Source organism: Pseudophryne corroboree, chromosome 7 (assembly GCF_028390025.1).
Source record: "Pseudophryne corroboree isolate aPseCor3 chromosome 7, aPseCor3.hap2, whole genome shotgun sequence".
In the NCBI taxonomy this organism is placed as follows: Eukaryota; Metazoa; Chordata; class Amphibia; order Anura; family Myobatrachidae; genus Pseudophryne; species Pseudophryne corroboree.
In genome coordinates, this window is record NC_086450.1 from 442,285,058 (window position 1) to 442,305,617 (window position 20,560).

Here is a 20,560-nt window from a genome sequence, read left to right on the forward strand (position 1 = left end):
ATACCTTGAACCCCAAATTCCATCACTTTGCACTGTCTCACTCCAAAAACTGGTCAATTAAAATTAATAAAAAACTTCTAGGTGCCTAATTATTCATTAGGGAGGGTGTCCCAGGGTTCTGAACCAAACCCCTTTTTTTATCAAACATTTTTACCTTAAAATATGGATTTCGCCAACTTTTCACCTGCTCAGAGAAGGTAAAGTGAGATTCGCAGTAAAATTATTGGGTGAAAACTTTTCACAGCTAATTGGATAGGGGTTTTTTGCTATTCGAGGTAAAAATCTGTTTTTTTGCGTGAAAACAGGTTATCGTGGTTAATAGAATACCCCCCTAAATGTGATGATGGGTAATGGGGAAAAATAAGATTTTACTCACCGGTAAATCTATTTCTCGTAGTCCGTAGTGGATGCTGGGGACTCCGTAAGGACCATGGGGAATAGCGGCTCCGCAGGAGACTGGGCACAGCTAAGAAAGATTTAGGACTACCTGGTGTGCACTGGCTCCTCCCACTATGACCCTCCTCCAGACCTCAGTAAGGATACTGTGCCCGGAAGAGCTGACACAATAAGGAAGGATTTTGAATCCCGGGTAAGACTCATACCAGCCACACCAATCACACCGTATAACTCGTGATAATATACCCAGTTAACAGTATGAACACAACAGAGCCTCTCAAAAGATGGCTCAACAATAACCCTTGTAGTTAACAATAACTATATACAAGTATTGCAGACAGTCCGCACTTGGGACGGGCGCCCAGCATCCACTACGGACTACGAGAAATAGATTTACCGGTGAGTAAAATCTTATTTTCTCTGACGTCCTAGTGGATGCTGGGGACTCCGTAAGGACCATGGGGATTATACCAAAGCTCCCAAACGGGCGGGAGAGTGCGGATGACTCTGCAGCACCGAATGAGAGAACTCAAGGTCCTCCTCAGCCAGGGTATCAAATTTGTAGAATTTTGCAAACGTGTTTGCCCCTGACCAAGTAGCAGCTCGGCAAAGTTGTAAAGCCGAGACCCCTCGGGCAGCCGCCCAAGAAGAGCCCACTTTCCTCGTGGAATGGGCTTTTACAGATTTAGGCTGCGGCAGGCCAGCCACAGAATGCGCAAGCTGAATTGTGCTACAAATCCAGCGAGCAATAGTCTGCTTTGAAGCAGGAGCACCCATCTTGTTTGGTGCATACAGGATAAATAGCGAGTCAGTTTCCTGACTCCAGCCGTCCTGGAAACATAAATTTTCAAGGCCCTGACTACGTCCAGTAACTTGGAGTCCTCCAAGTCCCTAGTAGCCGCAGGCACCACGATAGGTTGGTTCAAGTGAAAAGCTGATACCACCTTAGGAAGAAACTGGGGACGAGTCCTCAATTCTGCCCTATCCATATGGAAAATCAAATAGGGGCTTTTACATGACAAAGCCGCCAATTCTGACACACGCCTTGCCGAAGCCAAGGCCAAAAGCATGACCACTTTCCACGTGAGATATTTTAAATCCACGGTTTTGAGTGGCTCAAACCAATGTGACTTTAGGAAACCCAACACCACGTTGAGGTCCCACGGTGCCACTGGAGGCACAAAAGGAGGCTGAATATGCAGCACTCCCTTGACAAATGTCTGAACTTCAGGCAGTGAAGCCAGTTCTTTTTGGAAGAAAATCGACAAAGCCGAAATCTGGACCTTAATGGAACCCAGTTTTAGGCCCATAGTCACCCCTGACTGTAGGAAGTGCAGAAATCGACCTAGCTGGAATTCCTCCGTTGGGGCCTTCCTGGCCTCACACCACGCAACATATTTTCGCCATATGCGGTGATAATGTTGTACGGTTACATCTTTTCTAGCTTTAATATGCGTAGGAATGACTTCCTCCGGAATACCCTTTTCTTTTAGGATCCGGTGTTCAACCGCCATGCCGTTAAACGCAGCCGCGGTAAGTCTTGGAACAGACAGGGCCCCTGCAGCAGCAGGTCCTGTCTGAGCGGCAGAGGCCATGGGACCTCTGAGATTAATTCTTGAAGTTCCGGGTACCAAGACCTTCTTGGCCAATCTGGAACAATGAGAATAGTTCTTACTCCTCTTTTCTTTATTATCCTCAGTACCTTGGGTATGAGAGGAAGAGGAGGGAACACATAAACCGACCGGTACACCCACGGTGTCACTAGAGCGTCCACAGCTATCGCCTGAGGGTCTCTTGACCTGGCGCAATATTTTTCTAGCTTTTTGTTTAAGCGGGACGCCATCATGTCCACCTGTGGCTTTTCCCAACGGTTTACAATCAGTTGGAAGACTTCTGGATGAAGTCCCCACTCTCCCGGGTGGAGGTCGTGCCTGCTGAGGAAGTCTGCTTCCCAGTTGTCCACTCCCGGAATGAACACTGCTGACAGTGCTAACACGTGATTTTCCGCCCATCGGAGAATCCTTGTGGCTTCTGCCATCGCCGTCCTGCTTCTTGTGCCGCCCTGTCGATTTACATGGGCGACTGCCGTGATGTTGTCTGACTGGATCAGAACCGGCTGGTTTTGAAGCAGGGGCTTTGCTTGACTTAGGGCATTGTAAATGGCCCTCAGTTCCAGAACATTTATGTGTAGGGAAGTCTCCTGACTTGACCAAAGTCCTTGGAAGTTTCTTCCCCGTGTGACTGCACCCCAGCCCCGAAGGCTGGCAACCGTGGTCACCAGGACCCAGTCCTGTATGCCGAATCTGCGGCCCTCTCTGAGATGAGCACTCTGCAGCCACCACAGCAGAGACACCCTGGTCCTTGGAGACAGGGTTATCAACCGATGCATTTGAAGATGCGATCCGGACCATTGGTCCAACAGGTCCCACTGAAAGGTTCTTGCATGGAACCTGCCGAATGGAATCGCTTCGTAGGAAGCTACCATCTTTCCCAGGACTCGCGTGCAATGATGCACCGACACCTGTTTTGGTTTCAGGAGGCCTCTCACTAGAGATGACAGCTCCTTGGCTTTCTCCTCTGGGAGAAACACTTTTTTCTGGACTGTGTCCAGAATCATCCCCAGGAACAGTAGACGTGTCGCCGGAACCAGCTGAGACTTTGGAATATTCAGAATCCAACCGTGCTGGTGTAGCACCTCCTGAGATAATGCTACGCCGACCAACAACTGCTCTCTGGACCTCGCCCTTATCAGGAGATCGTCCAAGTATGGGATAATTAAACTCCCTTTTTCCGAAGGAGTATCATCATTTCGGCCATTACCTTGGTAAATACCCTCGGTGCCGTGGACAGGCCGAACGGCAACGTCTGGAATTGGTAATGACAATCCTGTACCACAAATCTGAGGTACTCCTGGTGAGGATGGTAAATGGGGACATGCAGGTAAGCATCCTTGATGTCCAGAGATACCATGTAATCTCCCTCTTCCAGGCTTGCAATAACCGCCCTGAGCGATTCCATCTTGAACTTGAATTTTCTTAAATATGTGTTCAAGGATTTTAAATTTAAAATGTGTCTCACCGAACCGTTCGGTTTCGGTACCACAAACATTGTGGAATAGTAACCCCGTCCTTGTTGAAGTAGGGGCACCTTGACTATCACCTGCTGGGAATACAGCTTGTGAATTGCCTCTAACACAGCCTCCCTTTCTGAAGGAGTCGTTGGTAAGGCAGATTTGAGGAAACGGCGGGGGGGGGGGATGTCTCGAATTCCAGCCTGTACCCCTGAGATACCACTTGAAGGATCCAGGGATCTACCTGTGAGCGAGCCCACTGATTGCTGAAGTTTTTGAGACGGCCCCCCACTGTACCTGGCTCCGCCTGCTGAGCCCCAGCGTCATGCGGCGGACTTAGCAGAAGAAGCGGGGGAGGACTTTTGTTCCTGGGAAGTGGCTGTATGCTGCAGCTTTTTTCCCCTACCTCTGCCTCTGGGCAGAAAGGACGCGCCTCTACCCCGTCTGCTCTTTTGGGGGCGAAAGGACTGCACCTGATAATACGGTGCTCTCTTTGGTTGTGAGGGGACATGTGGCAAAAATGCTGACTTCCCAGCTGTTGCTGTGGACACTAAGTCTGAAAGACCATCCCCGAACAACTCCTCACCCTTATAAGGCAAAACTTCCATGTGCCTTTTAGAATCTGCATCACCTGTCCACTGCCGGGTCCATAACCTTCTCCTGGCACAAATGGACAATGCACTTATTTTTGATGCCAGCCGGCAAATATCCCTCTGTGCATCTCTTATGTAAAAGACAGCGTCTTTAATATGCTCTACGTTTAGCAATATAGTGTCCCTGTCTAGGGTGTCAATGTTTTCTGACAGGGAGTCTGACCATGCAGCTGCAGCACTGCACATCCATGCTGAGGCAATAGCTGGTCTCAGTATAATACCAGTGTGTGTATATATAGCTTTCTGGAGAGCCTCCTGCTTTCTGTCAGCAGGTTCCTTTAGGGCGGCCGTATCCTGGGACGGCAGTGCCACCTTTTTTGATAAGCGCGTAAGTGCTTTATCCACCCTAGGGGGTGTTTCCCAACGTGACCTATCCTCTGGCGGGAAAGGGTACGCCATTAGTAATTTTTTTGAAATTACCAATTTTTTATCGGGGGAAGCCCACGCTAGTTCACACACTTCATTCAATTCTTCAGAAGGGGGAAAAACTACTGGTAGTTTTTTCTCCCCAAACATAATACCCTTTTTTGTGGTACCTGGGGTCACCTCAGAAATGTGTAAAACATTTTTCATTGCCTCAATCATATAACGAGTGGCCCTATTGGACATTACATTAGTCTCTTCGTCGTCGACACTGGTATCAGTATCCGTGTCGACATCTGTGGTAGCGGGCGTTTTAGAGCCCCTGATGACTTTTGAGACGACTAGGCAGGCACGGGCTGAGAAGCCGGCTGCTCCGCATTTGGCATGTCGTCAAATTTTTTATGTAAGGAGTCGACACTTTCGCGTAATTCCTTCCACAAGTCCATCCACTCCGGTGTCTGCCCCGCAGGGGGTGACAACACATTTATAGGCACCTGCTCCTCCTCCACATAAGTCTCCTTATCAAACATGTCGACACAGCCGTACCGACACACCGCACACACACAGGGAATGCTCTGACAGAAGACAGGACTCCACAAAGCCCTTTGGGGAGACAGAGAGAGAGTATGCCAGCACACACCAGAGCGCTATATAAATCAGGGATTAACTAAATTATATCCCCTTATAGCTGCTATATGTATATTGCGCCTAAATTTAGTGCCCCCCCTCTCTTTTTTACCCTTTTCTGTAGTGTAGACTGCAGGGGAGAGCCAGGGAGCTTCCTTCCAGCGGAGCTGTGAGGGAGAAATGGCGCCAGTGTGCTGAGGGAGATAGCTCCGCCCCTTTTTCGGCTGACTTTTCTCCCGCTTTGTTATGGATTCTGGCAGGGGTATTTATCACATATATAGCCTCTGGGGCTATATATTGTGATATATTTGCCAGCCAAGGTGTATTTATTGCTTCTCAGGGCGCCCCCCCCCAGCGCCCTGCACCCTCAGTGACCGGAGTGTGAAGTGTGTATGAGGAGCAATGGCGCACAGCTGCAGTGCTGTGCGCTACCTTGGTGAAGACTGATGTCTTCTGCCGCCGATTTTCCGGATTCTTCTTGCTTCTGGCTCTGTAAGGGGGGCGGCGGCGCGGCTCCGGGACCGAACATCAATGGCCGGTTCCATGCGGTCGATCCCTCTGGAGCTAATGGTGTCCAGTAGCCTAAGAAGCCCAAGCTACCACCAGTTAGGTAGGTTCGCTTCTTCTCCCCTTAGTCCCTCGCTGCATTGAGTCTGTTGCCAGCAGATCTCACTGTAAAATAAAAAACCTAAAATATACTTTCTCTCTAGGAGCTCAGGAGAGCCCCTAGTGTGCATCCAGCTCAGCCGGGCACAGGATTCTAACTGAAGTCTGGAGGAGGGTCATAGTGGGAGGAGCCAGTGCACACCAGGTAGTCCTAAATCTTTCTTAGCTGTGCCCAGTCTCCTGCGGAGCCGCTATTCCCCATGGTCCTTACGGAGTCCCCAGCATCCACTAGGACGTCAGAGAAATCCCAATTAGCATGTCAGGTTATTCACCATTCTCCTAATAGTAGGAAGTCCCAAAATTCCATCCTGCTTTCTGTCCATCTGTGCAATTACCATTTTCATCCAGGTGGTGTCGCCACAAGTCTCCAAGAGGAGGCTCAGATCAAAACGCAACAGAAATGTAAAATGTTGTGGTGAGGTTAGCTGAGTGCATTCACTGAGATACAGTACGTACAATGTGTGGATTGCAGCATTTATTCTAGCTGAGCTTTTTCTCCCACAGTCTCTATTGGTTCACGTGAGCCGCCGCGCCCTAGAGTCCATTGAGCTGAAATTCATTGATACGACATCCAAATTTGGCCATGGGTGCTTCCAAACAGACCAGGAGAAGCGAGCATTCATGGTAAGCAAATATCCGGACCAGGGGGGTAATTCCAAGTTGATCGCAGCAGGATTTTTGATAGCAACTGGGCAAAACCATGTGCACTGCAGGGGAGGCAGATATAAGATGTGCAGAAAGAGTTAGATTTGGGTGGGTTATTTTATTTCTGTGCAGGGTAAATACTGGCTGCTTTATTTTTACACTGCAAATTAGATTGCAGATTGAACCCCCCCCCCCCCCCCCCCCCCCCCAAATCTAACTCTCTCTGCACATATTATATCTGCCTCCCCTGCAGTGCACATGGTTTTGCCCAGTTGCTATCAAAAATCCTGCTGCGATCAACTTGGAATTACCCCCCAATTTCGGAACATTTCCAATATCTGGGGTTATTTATTGTAAGGTTAGCGTTAGTCAGGCGACTGCGCCTATTATCACTGAACTGTCAGAGACTGGGGCTAGTATGTGCATAACTAATGTGTCACTGGTACTTACAGAACTCATTCCGGACTTATGGAACTCATTTTGCTCCCCCTGGAAACAAACCCTCTAAACAGGATGAGTAGATGCGTTGAAAAAAAGCAACCAATCAAATTCTAGCTATAATTTTTAGAATGTACTATATACATGATAGCTAGAATCTGATTGGTTGATATAAGCAACACCTTTCACTCGTCCTGTTTAGAAGGTTTGATAACTCTCCCTCCATAGCCTCCTGCATGTAACTGCGTTACCAGCACTGCAACTGATGTCGCAAACCGCGATCCAACAACAGGAGGTGGCCAATGGAAGCAGGGGGTGCGAAGCCAGGGAGTGTGCGTGGTGACACGCGGTCACGGGATGAATGGTCGACCATGTTATGGTCGACAGTCATTAGGTCGACCATTATTGGTCGACATTGGCATGATCGACGTGGACAAATGGTCGACACATGAAAATGGTCGACACGTGAAAGGTCGACACATGAAAATGTCGTTTTTTTTTTTTTTACTGTTTTTGATGTCATTTTCTGCGTAAAGTGACGGGGAACCCCAATTAGTGCACCACGTCCCCTCGCATGGCACGCTTTGCTCGCCGTGCTTCGGCAGATTACCGTTCCCAATCGTAGTCCACGTGGATCGTAAAGTATGGAAAAGTTCCCCAAAAGAAAAAAAATTGAAAAACTCATGTCGACCTTTTCATGTGTTGACCTTTCATGTGTCGACCATTTTCATGTGTCGACCATGTGTCTATGTTGACCATGTCAATGTGGACCACTAGTTGTCGACCTAATGACTGTCGACCATAACATGGTCGACCATCCAAACGGATACCCTGGCTCTCCCCTCGCAGGAAACGGGGGCGACGCCCCTGTTTTCAGGAACGCAGCCCAAGAGCCCCCTCTCCACCTCCTTAATCAGGCAGCGGCTTTGGGAAACTATGGGCATGGGGGGGTCATTCTGATCCGATGGCACGTTGCAGTCTTTCGCAGCGTAGCGATCGGGTCAGAAGTGCGCATGCGCCGGCGCCGCAGTGTGCCGGCGCATGGCCGCCCGTCTCTGCGCTACGATCGCCTCTGCCTGAATGACAGGCAGAGGCGGTCGATGGGCGGGAGGGGGCGAAATGGCGGCATTTGGCCGCCGTTTCGTGGGCTCGGTCCGGCCAACGCAGGCGTGGCCGGACCGTGTGGGGAGTGGCCCGCAGCGGCTGCGCAATGCCTTTGCACATCTGCGAGGGGGGGGGGGGGCGGCACTGACACGCGGGGTGGACTAGCCCTGTGCTGGGCGTACCCCCGCATGTCTGAGTTCATGATCGTAGCTGTGCGAAATTTAGCACAGCTACAATCAACTCGGAATGACCCCATAGATTGTAAGGCCTGTGCTGCATATGCGGAGAATGGGCCTTGCACAGCTGTAGATTCCCCACAATGGGGCTAATTCAGGTTGGATCGCAAATCGCGATCCAACCGGAATTATTACGATCGTCCTGCACATGCGCCTGCACTTTCTGCGTGGGTGCAGCAAAAAATGCGATTGCCTCTGCCTGTAAATCAGGCAGAGGCGGTCACAGGGAGGGGGGGCTGCAACTCACCGTTTCCAGGGCGGAGATGGAGCATTGTGGGGGCGGTGTGGTGCGAATGGGGGTAGTGCGGCGCGAACGGGGCGTGTCGGGGGGGGGGTGATCGTGGCGGGTGATGTCATAAGCAGCCACAGCGATCAGGAACAAGGGGGATGGCAACCGGCAGGAAGCATCCTCTATTTCTGCTAACAAGCAGATATTGCGATGCGATGCGTTCACAATTTCTGCTTGTTGAAGGGGGAGCCGTCAGTCAGCATGCTGGGCGGCCTTACCCTGCGATGGGCGGCCCCCAGCATGCAGAAGCAAGCAAAAGGATTGCAAATTCTGCTCATTAGCAGAATTTGCAATCCTTACTGAATTAGGGGGGTTATTCCAAATTGATCGCTCGCTAGCTACTTTTAGCAGCCGTGCAAATGCATAGTCGCCGCCCACGGGGGAGGAGTGTATTTTCGCTTTGCAAGTGTGCAAACGCCTGCGCAGCCGAGCGGTACAAACACAGACGGTGCAGAACAAGCCCAGCCCTGTAGTTACTTATTCTGTGCGATGATTGCTGCGACGAAGGTCCCGGAATTGACGTCAGATACCCGCCCTGCAAACGCCCTGGACACGCCTGCGTTTTTCCAAACACTCCCAGAAAACGGTCAGTTGCCACCCATAAACGCCCTCTTCCTGTCAATCTCCTTGCGATCGGCTGTGCGAATGGAATCGTCGCTATAAGCAGTGCAAAACAACGATGCTCTTTGTACCCGTATGCAGCGCGTGTGCATTGTGCCCCATACGCATGCGTAGTTTTGCCATTTTTTAAAATGATCGCTATGCAGCGAACATCGGCAGCTAGCGATCAACTCAGAATGACCCCTAGGCCCAATAGACATCAAAACATTATCAAAAAAAATAAAATTAAATAATCGTAATAATTCTGTATATATATATATATATATATATATATATATATAATTATATATATATATATATATATATATATAGCTCAAAAAAATAAAGGGAACACTAAAATAACACATCCTAGATCTGCATGAATGAAATATTCTTCTTAAATACTTTGTTCTTTACATAGTTGAATGTGCTGACAACAAAATCACACAAAAATTATCAATGGAAATCAAATTTATTAACCCATGGAGGTCTGGATTTGGAGTCACACTCAAAATTAAAGTGGAAAAACACACTACAGGCTGATCCAGCTTTGATGTAATGTCCTTAAAACAAGTCATAATGAGGCTCAGTAGTGTGTGTGGCCTCCACGTGCCTGTATGACCTCCCTACAACCCACACAGGTAGTGCAGCTCATCCAGGATGGCACATCAATGCGAGCTGTGGCAAGAAGGTTTGCTGTGTCTGTCAGCGTAGTGTTCAGAGCATGGAGGCGCTACCAGGAGACAGGCCAGTACATCAGGAGACGTGGAGGAGGCCGTAGGAGGGCAACAACCCAGCAGCAGGACCGCTACCTCCGCCTTTGTGCAAGGAGGAACAGGAGGAGCACTGCCAGAGCCCTGCAAAATGACCTCCAGCAAGCCACAAATGTGCATGTGTCTACTCAAACGATCAGAAACAGACTCCATGAGGGTGGTACACTGCTAATTAGTGATGAGCGGGTTCGGATCCTCGGGATCCGAACCCGCCCGAACTTCACCTTTTTTTTCACGGGTCCGAGCGACTCGGATCCTCCCGCCTTGCTCGGTTAACCTGAGCGCGCCCGAACGTCATCATCCCGTGGTCAGATTCTCGCGAGATTCGTATTCTATATAAGGAGCCGCGCGTCGCCGCCATTTTTCACTCGTGCATTGGAGATGATCGTGAGAGGACGTGGCTGGCGTCCTTTCAGTTTCTATGTTCATTGGGCTGCAAATTGTGCTGCAAATATCTGTGCTCAGTGTGCTGCAAATATCTGTGCTCAGTGTGCTAATTGCTTTATTGTGGGGACTGGGGACCAGCAGTATTATATAGTAGGAGGACAGTGCAGAGTTTTGCTGACCAGTGACCACCAGTATTATACGTTCTCTGCCTGAAAAACGCTCCATATCTGTGCTCAGTGTGCTGCATATATCTGTGCTCACACTGCTTTATTGTGGGGACTGGGGACCAGCAGTATTATATAGTAGGAGGACAGTGCAGAGTTTTGCTGACCAGTGACCACCAGTATTATACGTTCTCTGCCTGAAAAACGCTCCATATCTGTGCTGCGTTGTAGTATATAGTAGGAGGACAGTGCAGAATTTTGCTGACCACCAGTATAACTATATATATAGCAGTACGGTACAGTAGTCCACTGCTCCACCTACCTCTGTGTCGTCAAGTATACTATCCATCCATACCTGTGGTGCATTTCAGTTTTGCACAGTTTGCTGACCACCAGTATATACTATATAGAAGTACAGTACAGAAGGCCACTGCTCTACCTACCTCTGTGTCGTCAAGTATACTATCCATCCATACCTGTGGTGCATTTCAGTTTTGCACAGTTTGCTGACCACCAGTATATACTATATAGCAGTACGGTACAGAAGGCCACTGCTCTACCTACCTCTGTGTCGTCAAGTATACTATCCATCCATACCTGTGGTGCATTTCAGTTTTGCACAGTTTGCTGTCCACCAATATATAATATATAGCAGTACGGTACAGTAGGCCACTGCTCTACCTACCTCTGTGTCGTCAAGTATACTATCCATCCATACCTGTGGTGCATTTCAGTTTTGCACAGTTTGCTGACCACCAGTATATATACTATATAGCAGTACGGTACAGAAGGCCACTGCTCTACCTACCTCTGTGTCGTCAAGTATACTATCCATCCATACCTGTGGTGCATTTCAGTTTTGCACAGTTTGGTGACCACCAGTATATACTATATAGCAGTACGGTACAGTAGGCCACTGCTCTACCTACCTCTGTGTCGTCAAGTATACTATCCATCCATACCTGTGGTGCATTTCAGTTTTGCACAGTTTGCTGACCAGTATATACTATATAGCTGTACGGTACAGTAGGCCACTGCTCTACCTACCTCTGTGTCGTCAAGTATACTATCCATCCATACCTGTGGTGCATTTCAGTTTTGCACAGTTTGCTGTCCACCAGTATATAATATATAGCAGTACGGTACAGTAGGCCACTGCTCTACCTACCTCTGTGTTGTCAAGTATACTATCCATCCATACCTGTGGTGCATTTCAGTTTTGCACAGTTTGCTGTCCACCAGTATATAATATATAGTAGTACGGTACAGTAGGCCACTGCTCTACCTACCTCTGTGTCGTCAAGTATACTATCCATCCATACCTGTGGTGCATTTCAGTTTTGCACAGTTTGCTGTCCACCAGTATATAATATATAGCAGTACGGTACAGTAGGCCACTGCTCTACCTACCTCTGTGTCGTCAAGTATACTATCCATCCATACCTGTGGTGCATTTCAGTTGTGCGCAGTATATATAGTAGTAGGCCATTGCTATTGATATATTACTGGCATATAATTCCACACATTAAAAAATGGAGAACAAAAATGTGGAGGGTAAAATAGGGAAAGATCAAGATCCACTTCCACCTCGTGCTGAAGCTGCTGCCACTAGTCATGGCCGAGACGATGAAATGCCATCAACGTCGTCTGCCAAGGCCAATGCCCAATGTCATAGTAGAGAGCATGTAAAATCCAAAAAAATAAAGCTCAGTAAAATGACCCAAAAATCTAAATCAAAATCGTCTGAGGAGAAGCGTAAACTTGCCAATGTGCCATTTACGACACGGAGTGGCAAGGAACGGCTGAGGGCCTGGCCTATGTTCATGGCTAGTGGTTCAGCTTCACCTGAGGATGGAAGCACTCATCCTCCTGCTAGAAAACTTAAAAGAGTTAAGATGGCAAAAGCACAGCAAAGAACTGTGCGTTCTTCTAAATCACAAATACCCAAGGAGAGTCCAGTTGTGTCGGTTGCGATGCTTGACCTTCCCAACACTGGACGGGAAGAGTTTGCACCTTCCACCATTTGCACGCCCCCTGCAAGTGCTGGAAGGAGCACCCGCAGTCCAGTTCCTGATAGTCAAATTGAAGATGTCACTGTTGAAGTATACCAGGATGAGGATATGGGTGTTGCTGGCGCTGGGGAGGAAATTGACAAGGAGGATTCTGATGGTGAGGTGGTTTATTTAAGTCAGTCACCTGGGGAGACACCTGTTGTCCGTGGGACGAATATGGCCATTGACATGCCTGGTCAAAATACAAAAAAAATCACCTCTTCGGTGTGGAATTATTTCAACAGAAATGCGGACAACTGGTGTCAAGCCGTGTGTTGCCTTTGTCAAGCTGTAATAAGTAGGGGTAAGGACGTTAACCACCTAGGAACATCCTCCCTTATACGTCACCTGGACCGCATTCATCAGAAGTCAGTGACAAATTCAAAAACTTTGGATGACAGCGGAAGCAGTCCACTGACCACTAAATCCCTTCCTCTTGTAACCAAGCTCCTGCAAACCACACCACCAACTCCCTCAGTGTCAATTTCCTCCTTAGACAGGAAAGCAAATAGTCCTGCAGGCCATGTCACTGTCAAGTCTGACGAGTCATCTCCTGCCTGGATTCTGCAGGATTCCTGGTAGATTCCATGAAGGACCTGGGTTCCATAGCTGCGGGGATCTCATCCATGTCCGTCTCGGCTCGCAGGGGTCTTTGGCTGCGCCAATGGTCTGCGGATGCGGAATCCAGGAAGAGTGTGGAGGGCCTACCATATACAGGTCAGGCTCTCTTTGGGGAGGCGCTGGATGCGTGGATTGCCACGGCTACCGCGGGTAAGTCTACCTTTCTCCCCTCAGCTGCACCGGCTACGAAGAAGCCTTTTACACCAGCCACATCATAGTCCTTTCGGCCCGCGAGGTCTAGAAAGAACAAGCCTTCGAACACCTTCTTCAGAGATGGTGGTGCCAAGGGAAATAAACCTGCTTCCGCAGGTTCCCAAGCCCAGAAGCCCGCTTCTGATACCCCTAAGTCCTCCGCATGACGGTGGACAGCTAGGCCTGGAGGAAGGTCAGGTGGGGGCGAGACTCCGGCAGTTCAGCCACGTCTGGGTGTCGTCAGGTCTGGACCCCTGGGGCCAGGATATAGTGTCCAGGGGGTACAGACTGGAGTTTCAAGATCCCCCACCTCACCATTTCTTCTAGTCAGGCTTGCCAGCTCTGCTGGCAGACAGAACAATTCTTCTGGAGGCCATCAGAAAATTAGTGGTGGCAGAGGTCATTGTTCCAGTTCCACCTCAGCAGTGGAACAAGGGTTATTATTCGAACCTTTTTGTGGTATCAAAACCAGATGGTTCGGCACGGCCTATTCTGAATTTAAAGTCTTTGAACCCTTATCTCAGGGAGTTCAAATTCAAGATAGAATCTCTGAGAGCTGTCATCTCAGGACTAACAGAAGGGGAGTTTCTGGTGTCGCTGGACATCAAGGATGCTTACCTCCACATTCCCATTTGGTCGCCGCATCAGGCTTACCTCAGGTTTGCACTGTTGGATGATCACTATCAATTCCAGGCGCTGCAGTTGGGCCTCTCCACAGCACCAAGGATCTTCACCAAGGTGATGGCGGAGATGATGGTTCTACTCTGCAAACAGGGGGTGAACATAATTCCATATCTGGACGACCTCCTGATCAAGGCGTCGTCCAGGGAGCGGTTGTTGTGATCCATCGCGCTCACGACACAGCTGCTCAGGAAGCACGGTTGGATCCTGAACCTTCCAAAGTCTCATCTGGAGCCGACAAGGAGGCTGTCTTTCCTGGGAATGATCCTCGACATGGAAGTGCAGAGGGTTTTTCTCCCGGTGGAGAAAGCATTGGTGATTCAAACAATGGTCCGGGATGTCTTAACGCCTACCCGGGTATCGGTTCATCAATGCATCCGCCTTCTGGGGAAGATGGTTGCCGCCTGCGAGGCTCTGCAGTACGGCAGGTTTCATGCTCGACCTTTTCAGCTGGACCTATTGGGCCAGTGGTCGGGCTCTCACCTACACATGCACAAGAAAGCCAGGATTTCACTCCTCTGGTGGCTACAACTTCCGTGCCTTCTGGAAGGCCGAAGGTTCGGAATTCAGGCCTGGATCCTTTTAACCACAGTTGCAAGTCTAAGAGGTTGGGGAGCAGTTGCTCTGGGGGAAACCTTTCAGGGAAGGTGGTCGAATCAAGAATCCCTTCTCCCAATAAACATCCTGGAGCTAAGGGCCGTGTACAACGCCCTTCTGCAAGCAGCACACCTTCTATAGGATCGGGTTGTTCAGGTGCAGTCGGACAACGTGACCACGGTGGCCTACATAAACTGACAAGGCGGAACGAAGAGCAGGGCTGCCATGTCGGAGGTGTCAAGAATCCTCCTCTGGGCAGAAAGACACGCGGTGGCTGTCACGATCCTGACTGTAGTTCTCATATTGGGTGACTTACCCCTGCCATCTGTCCTGGATCTTGTGTCTTTTCTGCTCACTGGGATAAACAGCTTGCCATTACCATGAGTTTCCTGAGTCCTGAGTTCTCTGCCTGGAAGGTAAGAGTTAACGAGCTCCACCTGTGGTGATTAATCTTCTGTGTGAGTCTGAATTCAGCAATCTGAAGTTTAGGCCTAAAAGCCAGCATCCTCTGTTTGTTTGCAGAAGTTCAGGCTTCAGTGTTCTTTCGGCCTGCTAAGCCTCGCGCCACATCACTGCCTAGTCTAGAGTACTCACATAACAGTGACTGTTCACCTGACCCAGAGCTGTCCAATCCTGTGCCAGCCTGAGACTCTCTGAATCACCTGACACTGCTCACCAATCACCAAGGACCAGGTAGTATAAGTCAGGAGACTTGAGTTGGAAACTCTGCCAGTTCCTCGTGTCACACACAGCTCTGTGTGAGCTTAGAAGCTGAGCTCCCTAAAGGTAACACTTGTACCTCATTTCCTGTAGAACTCTGTTCCTTTGCTACCCAGTCTGGGTTACAGTTGTGTTACCATTGATATCCGGTATTTCTACAGTTTCATCTTAAAGTCACAGTCGCAGTATTCCACAGTCTCAACTTAAAACCACAGCTGCAGTATTCTACAGTTTCATCTTAAAGTCACAGTCGCAGTATTCCAGTCTCAACTTAAAGCCACAGCTGCAGTATTCTACAGTTTCATCTTAAAGTCACAGTTGCAGTATTCCACAGTCTCATCTTAAAACCACAGCTGCAGTATTCTACCGTCTCATCTTAAAGTCACAGCCGCAGTGTTCTTCAGTCTCGTCGTAGTCACAGCCACAGTCATCATTCTAGTTTTAGTTGCGTTTCCAGTTATATCCGGTACCAGACCGGATTACAGTTGCGGCCCAGTCTCACCGGTAACCAGCCCGGTTCTCAGTCTCACCAGTAACCAGTCCATCTTAAAATCTCGCCATTAACCTCGAGTACATAAGCACCTACTCCTGTGATACTATATCCAGTTCAATCTCACCTATACATTCATCATCCTGCTATCAAAGTCCCTGGTGATCCAGTGGTCAGGATACGGCTTCCTCTGCCGAGGCCCGGGTTCGATACCCGGTCAGGGATTGCTCCTTCTTCTCACTGATTCCTACAGACCCACCTAATATTCACATAGTCCTCCAGTCGCCCGCACAGACTTCACTAACACCGGGTTCACAAAACCACAGTCATGCCAGTGGCAATGTCAGCAATCTTCATTCTGGGAGTAGACAACTGGGAAGCAGACTTCCTCAGCCACCACGATCTCCATCCGGGAGAGTAGGTCCTCCACCCGGAGGTGTTCGAGGAGGTTCCTCACATAGACCTGATGGCCTCCCGCCTCAACAAGAAGCTGGGGAGGTACTGTTCCAGGTCAAGAGACCCACAGGCAGTGGCGGTGGGTCTGTTAGAAGCCCTTACCTCTTCGGGAGAATCTGCTACTGCAGGGGCCGTTCGCTTATCAAGACTTACCACTGCTACATTTGACGGCATGGCGGTTGAACGCCAGATCTTAGCTCGGAAAGGTATCCCGAGTGAGGTCATTCCTACCCTGATACAGGCTAGAGAGGGGGTAACGTCTAAACATTACCATCACATTTGGAAAAAATATGTTTCTTGGTGTGAGTCCAAGAAGTTTCCTGCGGTGGAGTTTCAACTTGGACGTTTTTTCCTTTTCCTGCAAGCAGGTGTGGATATGGGTCTGAGATTGGGCTCCATCAAGGTCCAGATCTCTGCTTTGTCCATCTTCTTAGAAAAACAATTGGCTGTCCTCCCTGAGGTTCAGACCTTTTTGAAAGGGGTTCTGCACATCCAGCCTCCCTTTGTGGCGCCAACGGCACCCTGGGATCTAGATGTGGTGTTGCAGTTCCTGCACTCAGCTTGGTTTGAGCCTCTACCGGAGGCTGACATCAAGTTTCTCACGTGGATGGCGGTCACTTTGTTGGCCTTGGCTTCTGCCGGACATGTGTCGGAATTGGGGGCTTTATCTTGTAAAAGCCCTTATGTGATCTTCCATGAAGACAGGGCGGAACTTAAAACTCGTCCACAGTTTCTGCCTAAGGTGGTATCGGCTTTCCATATCAACCAACCTATTGTGGTGCCAGTGGCTACTGACTCCTCAATTGCTTCAAAGGCCTTGGATGTAGTGAGGACTTTGAAGATTTATGTGAAGAGGATGGCTCATCATAGAAAATCTGACTCTGTTTGTCCTCTATGATCCCAAGAAAATTGGGTGTCCTGCTTCTAAGCAGTTGATTTCACGCTAGATCAGGTTCACCATCCAGCATACATATTCTATGGCAGGAATGCAGTGTCCAAAATCTGTAAAGGCCCATTCTACTCGTAAAGTGGGCTCTTCCTGGGCGGCTGCCCAGGGTGTCTCGGCTGTGCAAATTTGCAGAGCTGCTACAAGGTCTGGATCGAACACGTTTGCCAAGTTTTACAAGTTCGATACTTGGGCCTTTGATGACCTCAAGTTTGGTCAAGCAGTGTTGCAGGAGCCTCCGCGCTCTCCCTCCCGTACTGGGAGCTTTGGTACATCCCCATGGTACTAATATGGACCCCAGCATCCTCAAGGACGTAAGAGAAAATAGGATTTTAATTACCTACCGGTAAATCCTTTTCTCGTAGTCCGTAGAGGATGCTGGGCGCCTGCCCAGCGCTTTGTTTTCCTGCATTGGTTTTTATAGTTCAGTACTGCCTGGTTCCTAGGTAAGTTCTGTGTTATTTACTGTTTCAGTACTGTTTCAGCTGTTGCTGAGTTGTTCCGGCATGTTGGCCGGATTTGCCTGTTGTGTGAGCTGGTATGAATCTCGCCACTATCTGTGTAATTCCTTCTCTCGAAGTATGTCGTCTCATCGGGCACAGTTTCTAGACTGAGTCTAGTAGGAGGGGCATAGAGGGAGGAGCCAGCCCACACTATTAAACTCTTAAAGTGCCAATGGCTACTGGTGTCCGTCTATTCCCCATGGTACTAATATGGACCTCAGCATCCTCTACGGACTACAAGTAAAAGGATTTACCAGTAGGTAATTAAAATCCTATTTACTGGACATCTCCCTTTCCCCAGACCTTCCACAGTCAGCCAAGCAGGGAGGTTAATAGGAGTCGCCACTGTGAATGATCGTTTCAAATGTAGCTGCACCATACACACAGATAACCAGTTTGTGTGCTGCTGCTGAACCAATATATATGGATCTTAATGAATTTATAGACTGTACATTTAGATGTGTGTAGTAGAGGATGGTTGTAGTCAGGGCTGTAACTAGGGATGGGTGGGTGAGCAGAACCAGTGCCCAGGGTGCAGAGCCTAAAGGGCGGTACATGGAAGAGAACCCTGTAACCTAGAAAGCCGCCACCTGGTACAGCCGTATAACGCTCTGATTCCAGTGGCCCCACCCCCTGCTTGTGATGCCATGATGTCACATGTTTATGGGGTGGGGCCGATACTGGGCACAGTTTTGCTCTGCTACGGCCCTGGGTGCAGCATTAGGCTAATATAAAATAGTTATGTTCATATTGTCACATTGGCACGATTTAAAACTGTTTTATACTGTATTAAAATACACCTTTAACTTATTTTTCTCCACACAGGGACCCCAGAAGAAACATCTGATAAAAGATAAACCAAAGGCAGCTGAGGCTCTATAGATATTGCCATGATACTTCTATTTATTGGTCTACAAATGGAAATAAAAATGACCCTTCAGTGATGACCTTGGTGTGGTCTCTTTCATGATATTCTTTTACTATTTTGTGTCAGAAAAAAAAGTTAGATGTGTCAGTCTATAAGAAGAATGTTTATTTATAATTTTCCCCTTTAGATTCTGGACTACCATAGCAACTACTGTCAACTGGGACATGATGTAGTGAGCAGAGAGGCTTTGAAACACCACTCTGAGCTCTGTCTGCACTGTTACATCCTCCCATTCTTCCTACTCTGCCATCACATTGCATGCTGAGAGACTGACTTTGTGTCTAGCAGACTTTTTTTTTCTACAATTATAGGGCCTGGGCTTGAACCCATGACCTCAGTGATGTAAGGCAGCAAAGCTTACCATTGTGCCACTGTGCTGCTCACATTTTATAACAGAACCCGTAATACAACTGTGTACTCTCAAGTTAATTCCTACTGTTTGTCTGTACATCTACTATTTATTAACTATATTCTGCAGGAGTGCTTGTCTGTCATAACTGTCATTGCTGGCTCTGGCCAGACTATACTCCTGTTCTTTGCACTATTCCACAGTGCTCCGGCCATTGGAGTCCTGCCTGTGATCATCATTGGGAAGCCTATCTAACTGTGATTATTATGCAGCATAGCAGGGCTGGACTAATGCTGTTGGGGGCCCCAAGCCAACCAACTTGTGGGGCCCCTACCAATAAAATCTTCAAAATTATAGGTTGGTGATGTTGTTAAAAAGTATAATGTGTAAAGTAAATACTTCCAGCACCGCATATGTGTTGAACACACTGTAATGTTCCTGTTCACATTATGCCACACAGTGCCCCCAATTCACAGTATGCCACAGTGCCTACCAGTTCACATTATGCCACACTGCCCCCAGTTTACACTATGCAAAAGTGCCCGCAGTTCCCATCATGGAACACATTCCCCACAGTTTGTATCTTGTTATATAGCACCCCCAGTTCACCTCATGTGATACAGTGCCCCCATTTCACATTATGCCAAACTGTACCCCAGTTCACATTATGCCGCACACTGCCCCCTATTCACATCATGCCAAACAGTGCCCCTGTTCACATTATGCCGCACACTTCCCCGTTTACATCATGCCAAACAGTTCTCTGTTCCCAATATGCCGCACACTGCCCCCTATTCACATCATGCCAAACAGTGCCCCAGTTCACATTATGTCACACACTTCCCCGTTTACATCATGCCAAACAGTGCCCCAGTTCACATTATGTCACACACTTCCCCATTTACATCATGCCAAACAGTGCCCCTGTTCTCATTATGCCGCACACTTCCCCCTATTCACATCATGCCAAACAGTGCCCTAGTTCATATTATGTCACACACTTCCCCCTGTTTACATCATGCCAAACAGTACCCCTGTTCTCATTATGCCGCACACTGCCCCCTATTCACATCATGCCAAACAGTGCCCTAGTTCATATTATGTCACACACTTCCCCCTGTTAACATCATGGCAAACAGTGCCCCTGTTCTCATTATGCCGCACACTGCCCCCTATTCACATCATGCCAAACAGTGCCCTAGTTCATATTATGTCACACACTTCCCCCTGTTAACATCATGGCAAACAGTGCCCCTGTTCTCATTATGCCGCACACTGCCCCCTATTCACATCATGCCAAACAGTGCCCTAGTTCATATTATGTCACACACTTCCCCCTGTTTACATCATGCCAAACAGTGCCCTAGTTCATATTATGTCACACACTCCCCCCTGTTTACATCATGCCAAACAGTGCCCCTGTTCTCATTATGCCGCACACTGCCCCCTATTCACATCATGCCAAACAGTGCCCTAGTTCATATTATGTCACACACTTCCCCCTGTTTACATCATGCCAAACAGTGCCCTAGTTCATATTATGTCACACACTCCCCCCTGTTTACATCATGCCAAACAGTGCCCTAGTTCATATTATGTCACACACTCCCCCCTG

General features: G+C 48.6%; 1 protein-coding gene across 2 annotated transcripts in view; it reads left to right on the forward strand.

The window, feature by feature from the left end:
• Positions 1–18,613, forward strand: part of RPL3L (ribosomal protein L3 like) — a 46,852-nt gene extending 28,239 nt beyond the window's left edge. For both annotated transcript variants that reach the window (XM_063934931.1, XM_063934932.1), the window contains exons 9-10: positions 6,280–6,399; positions 18,494–18,613. In XM_063934931.1, the coding sequence (XP_063791001.1) occupies positions 6,280–6,399; positions 18,494–18,550 (177 nt within the window). In that variant the 3' untranslated portion in view covers positions 18,551–18,613. The remainder of the gene's footprint in view (positions 1–6,279; positions 6,400–18,493) is intronic.
• The last annotated feature ends 1,947 nt before the right edge of the window (positions 18,614–20,560 follow it).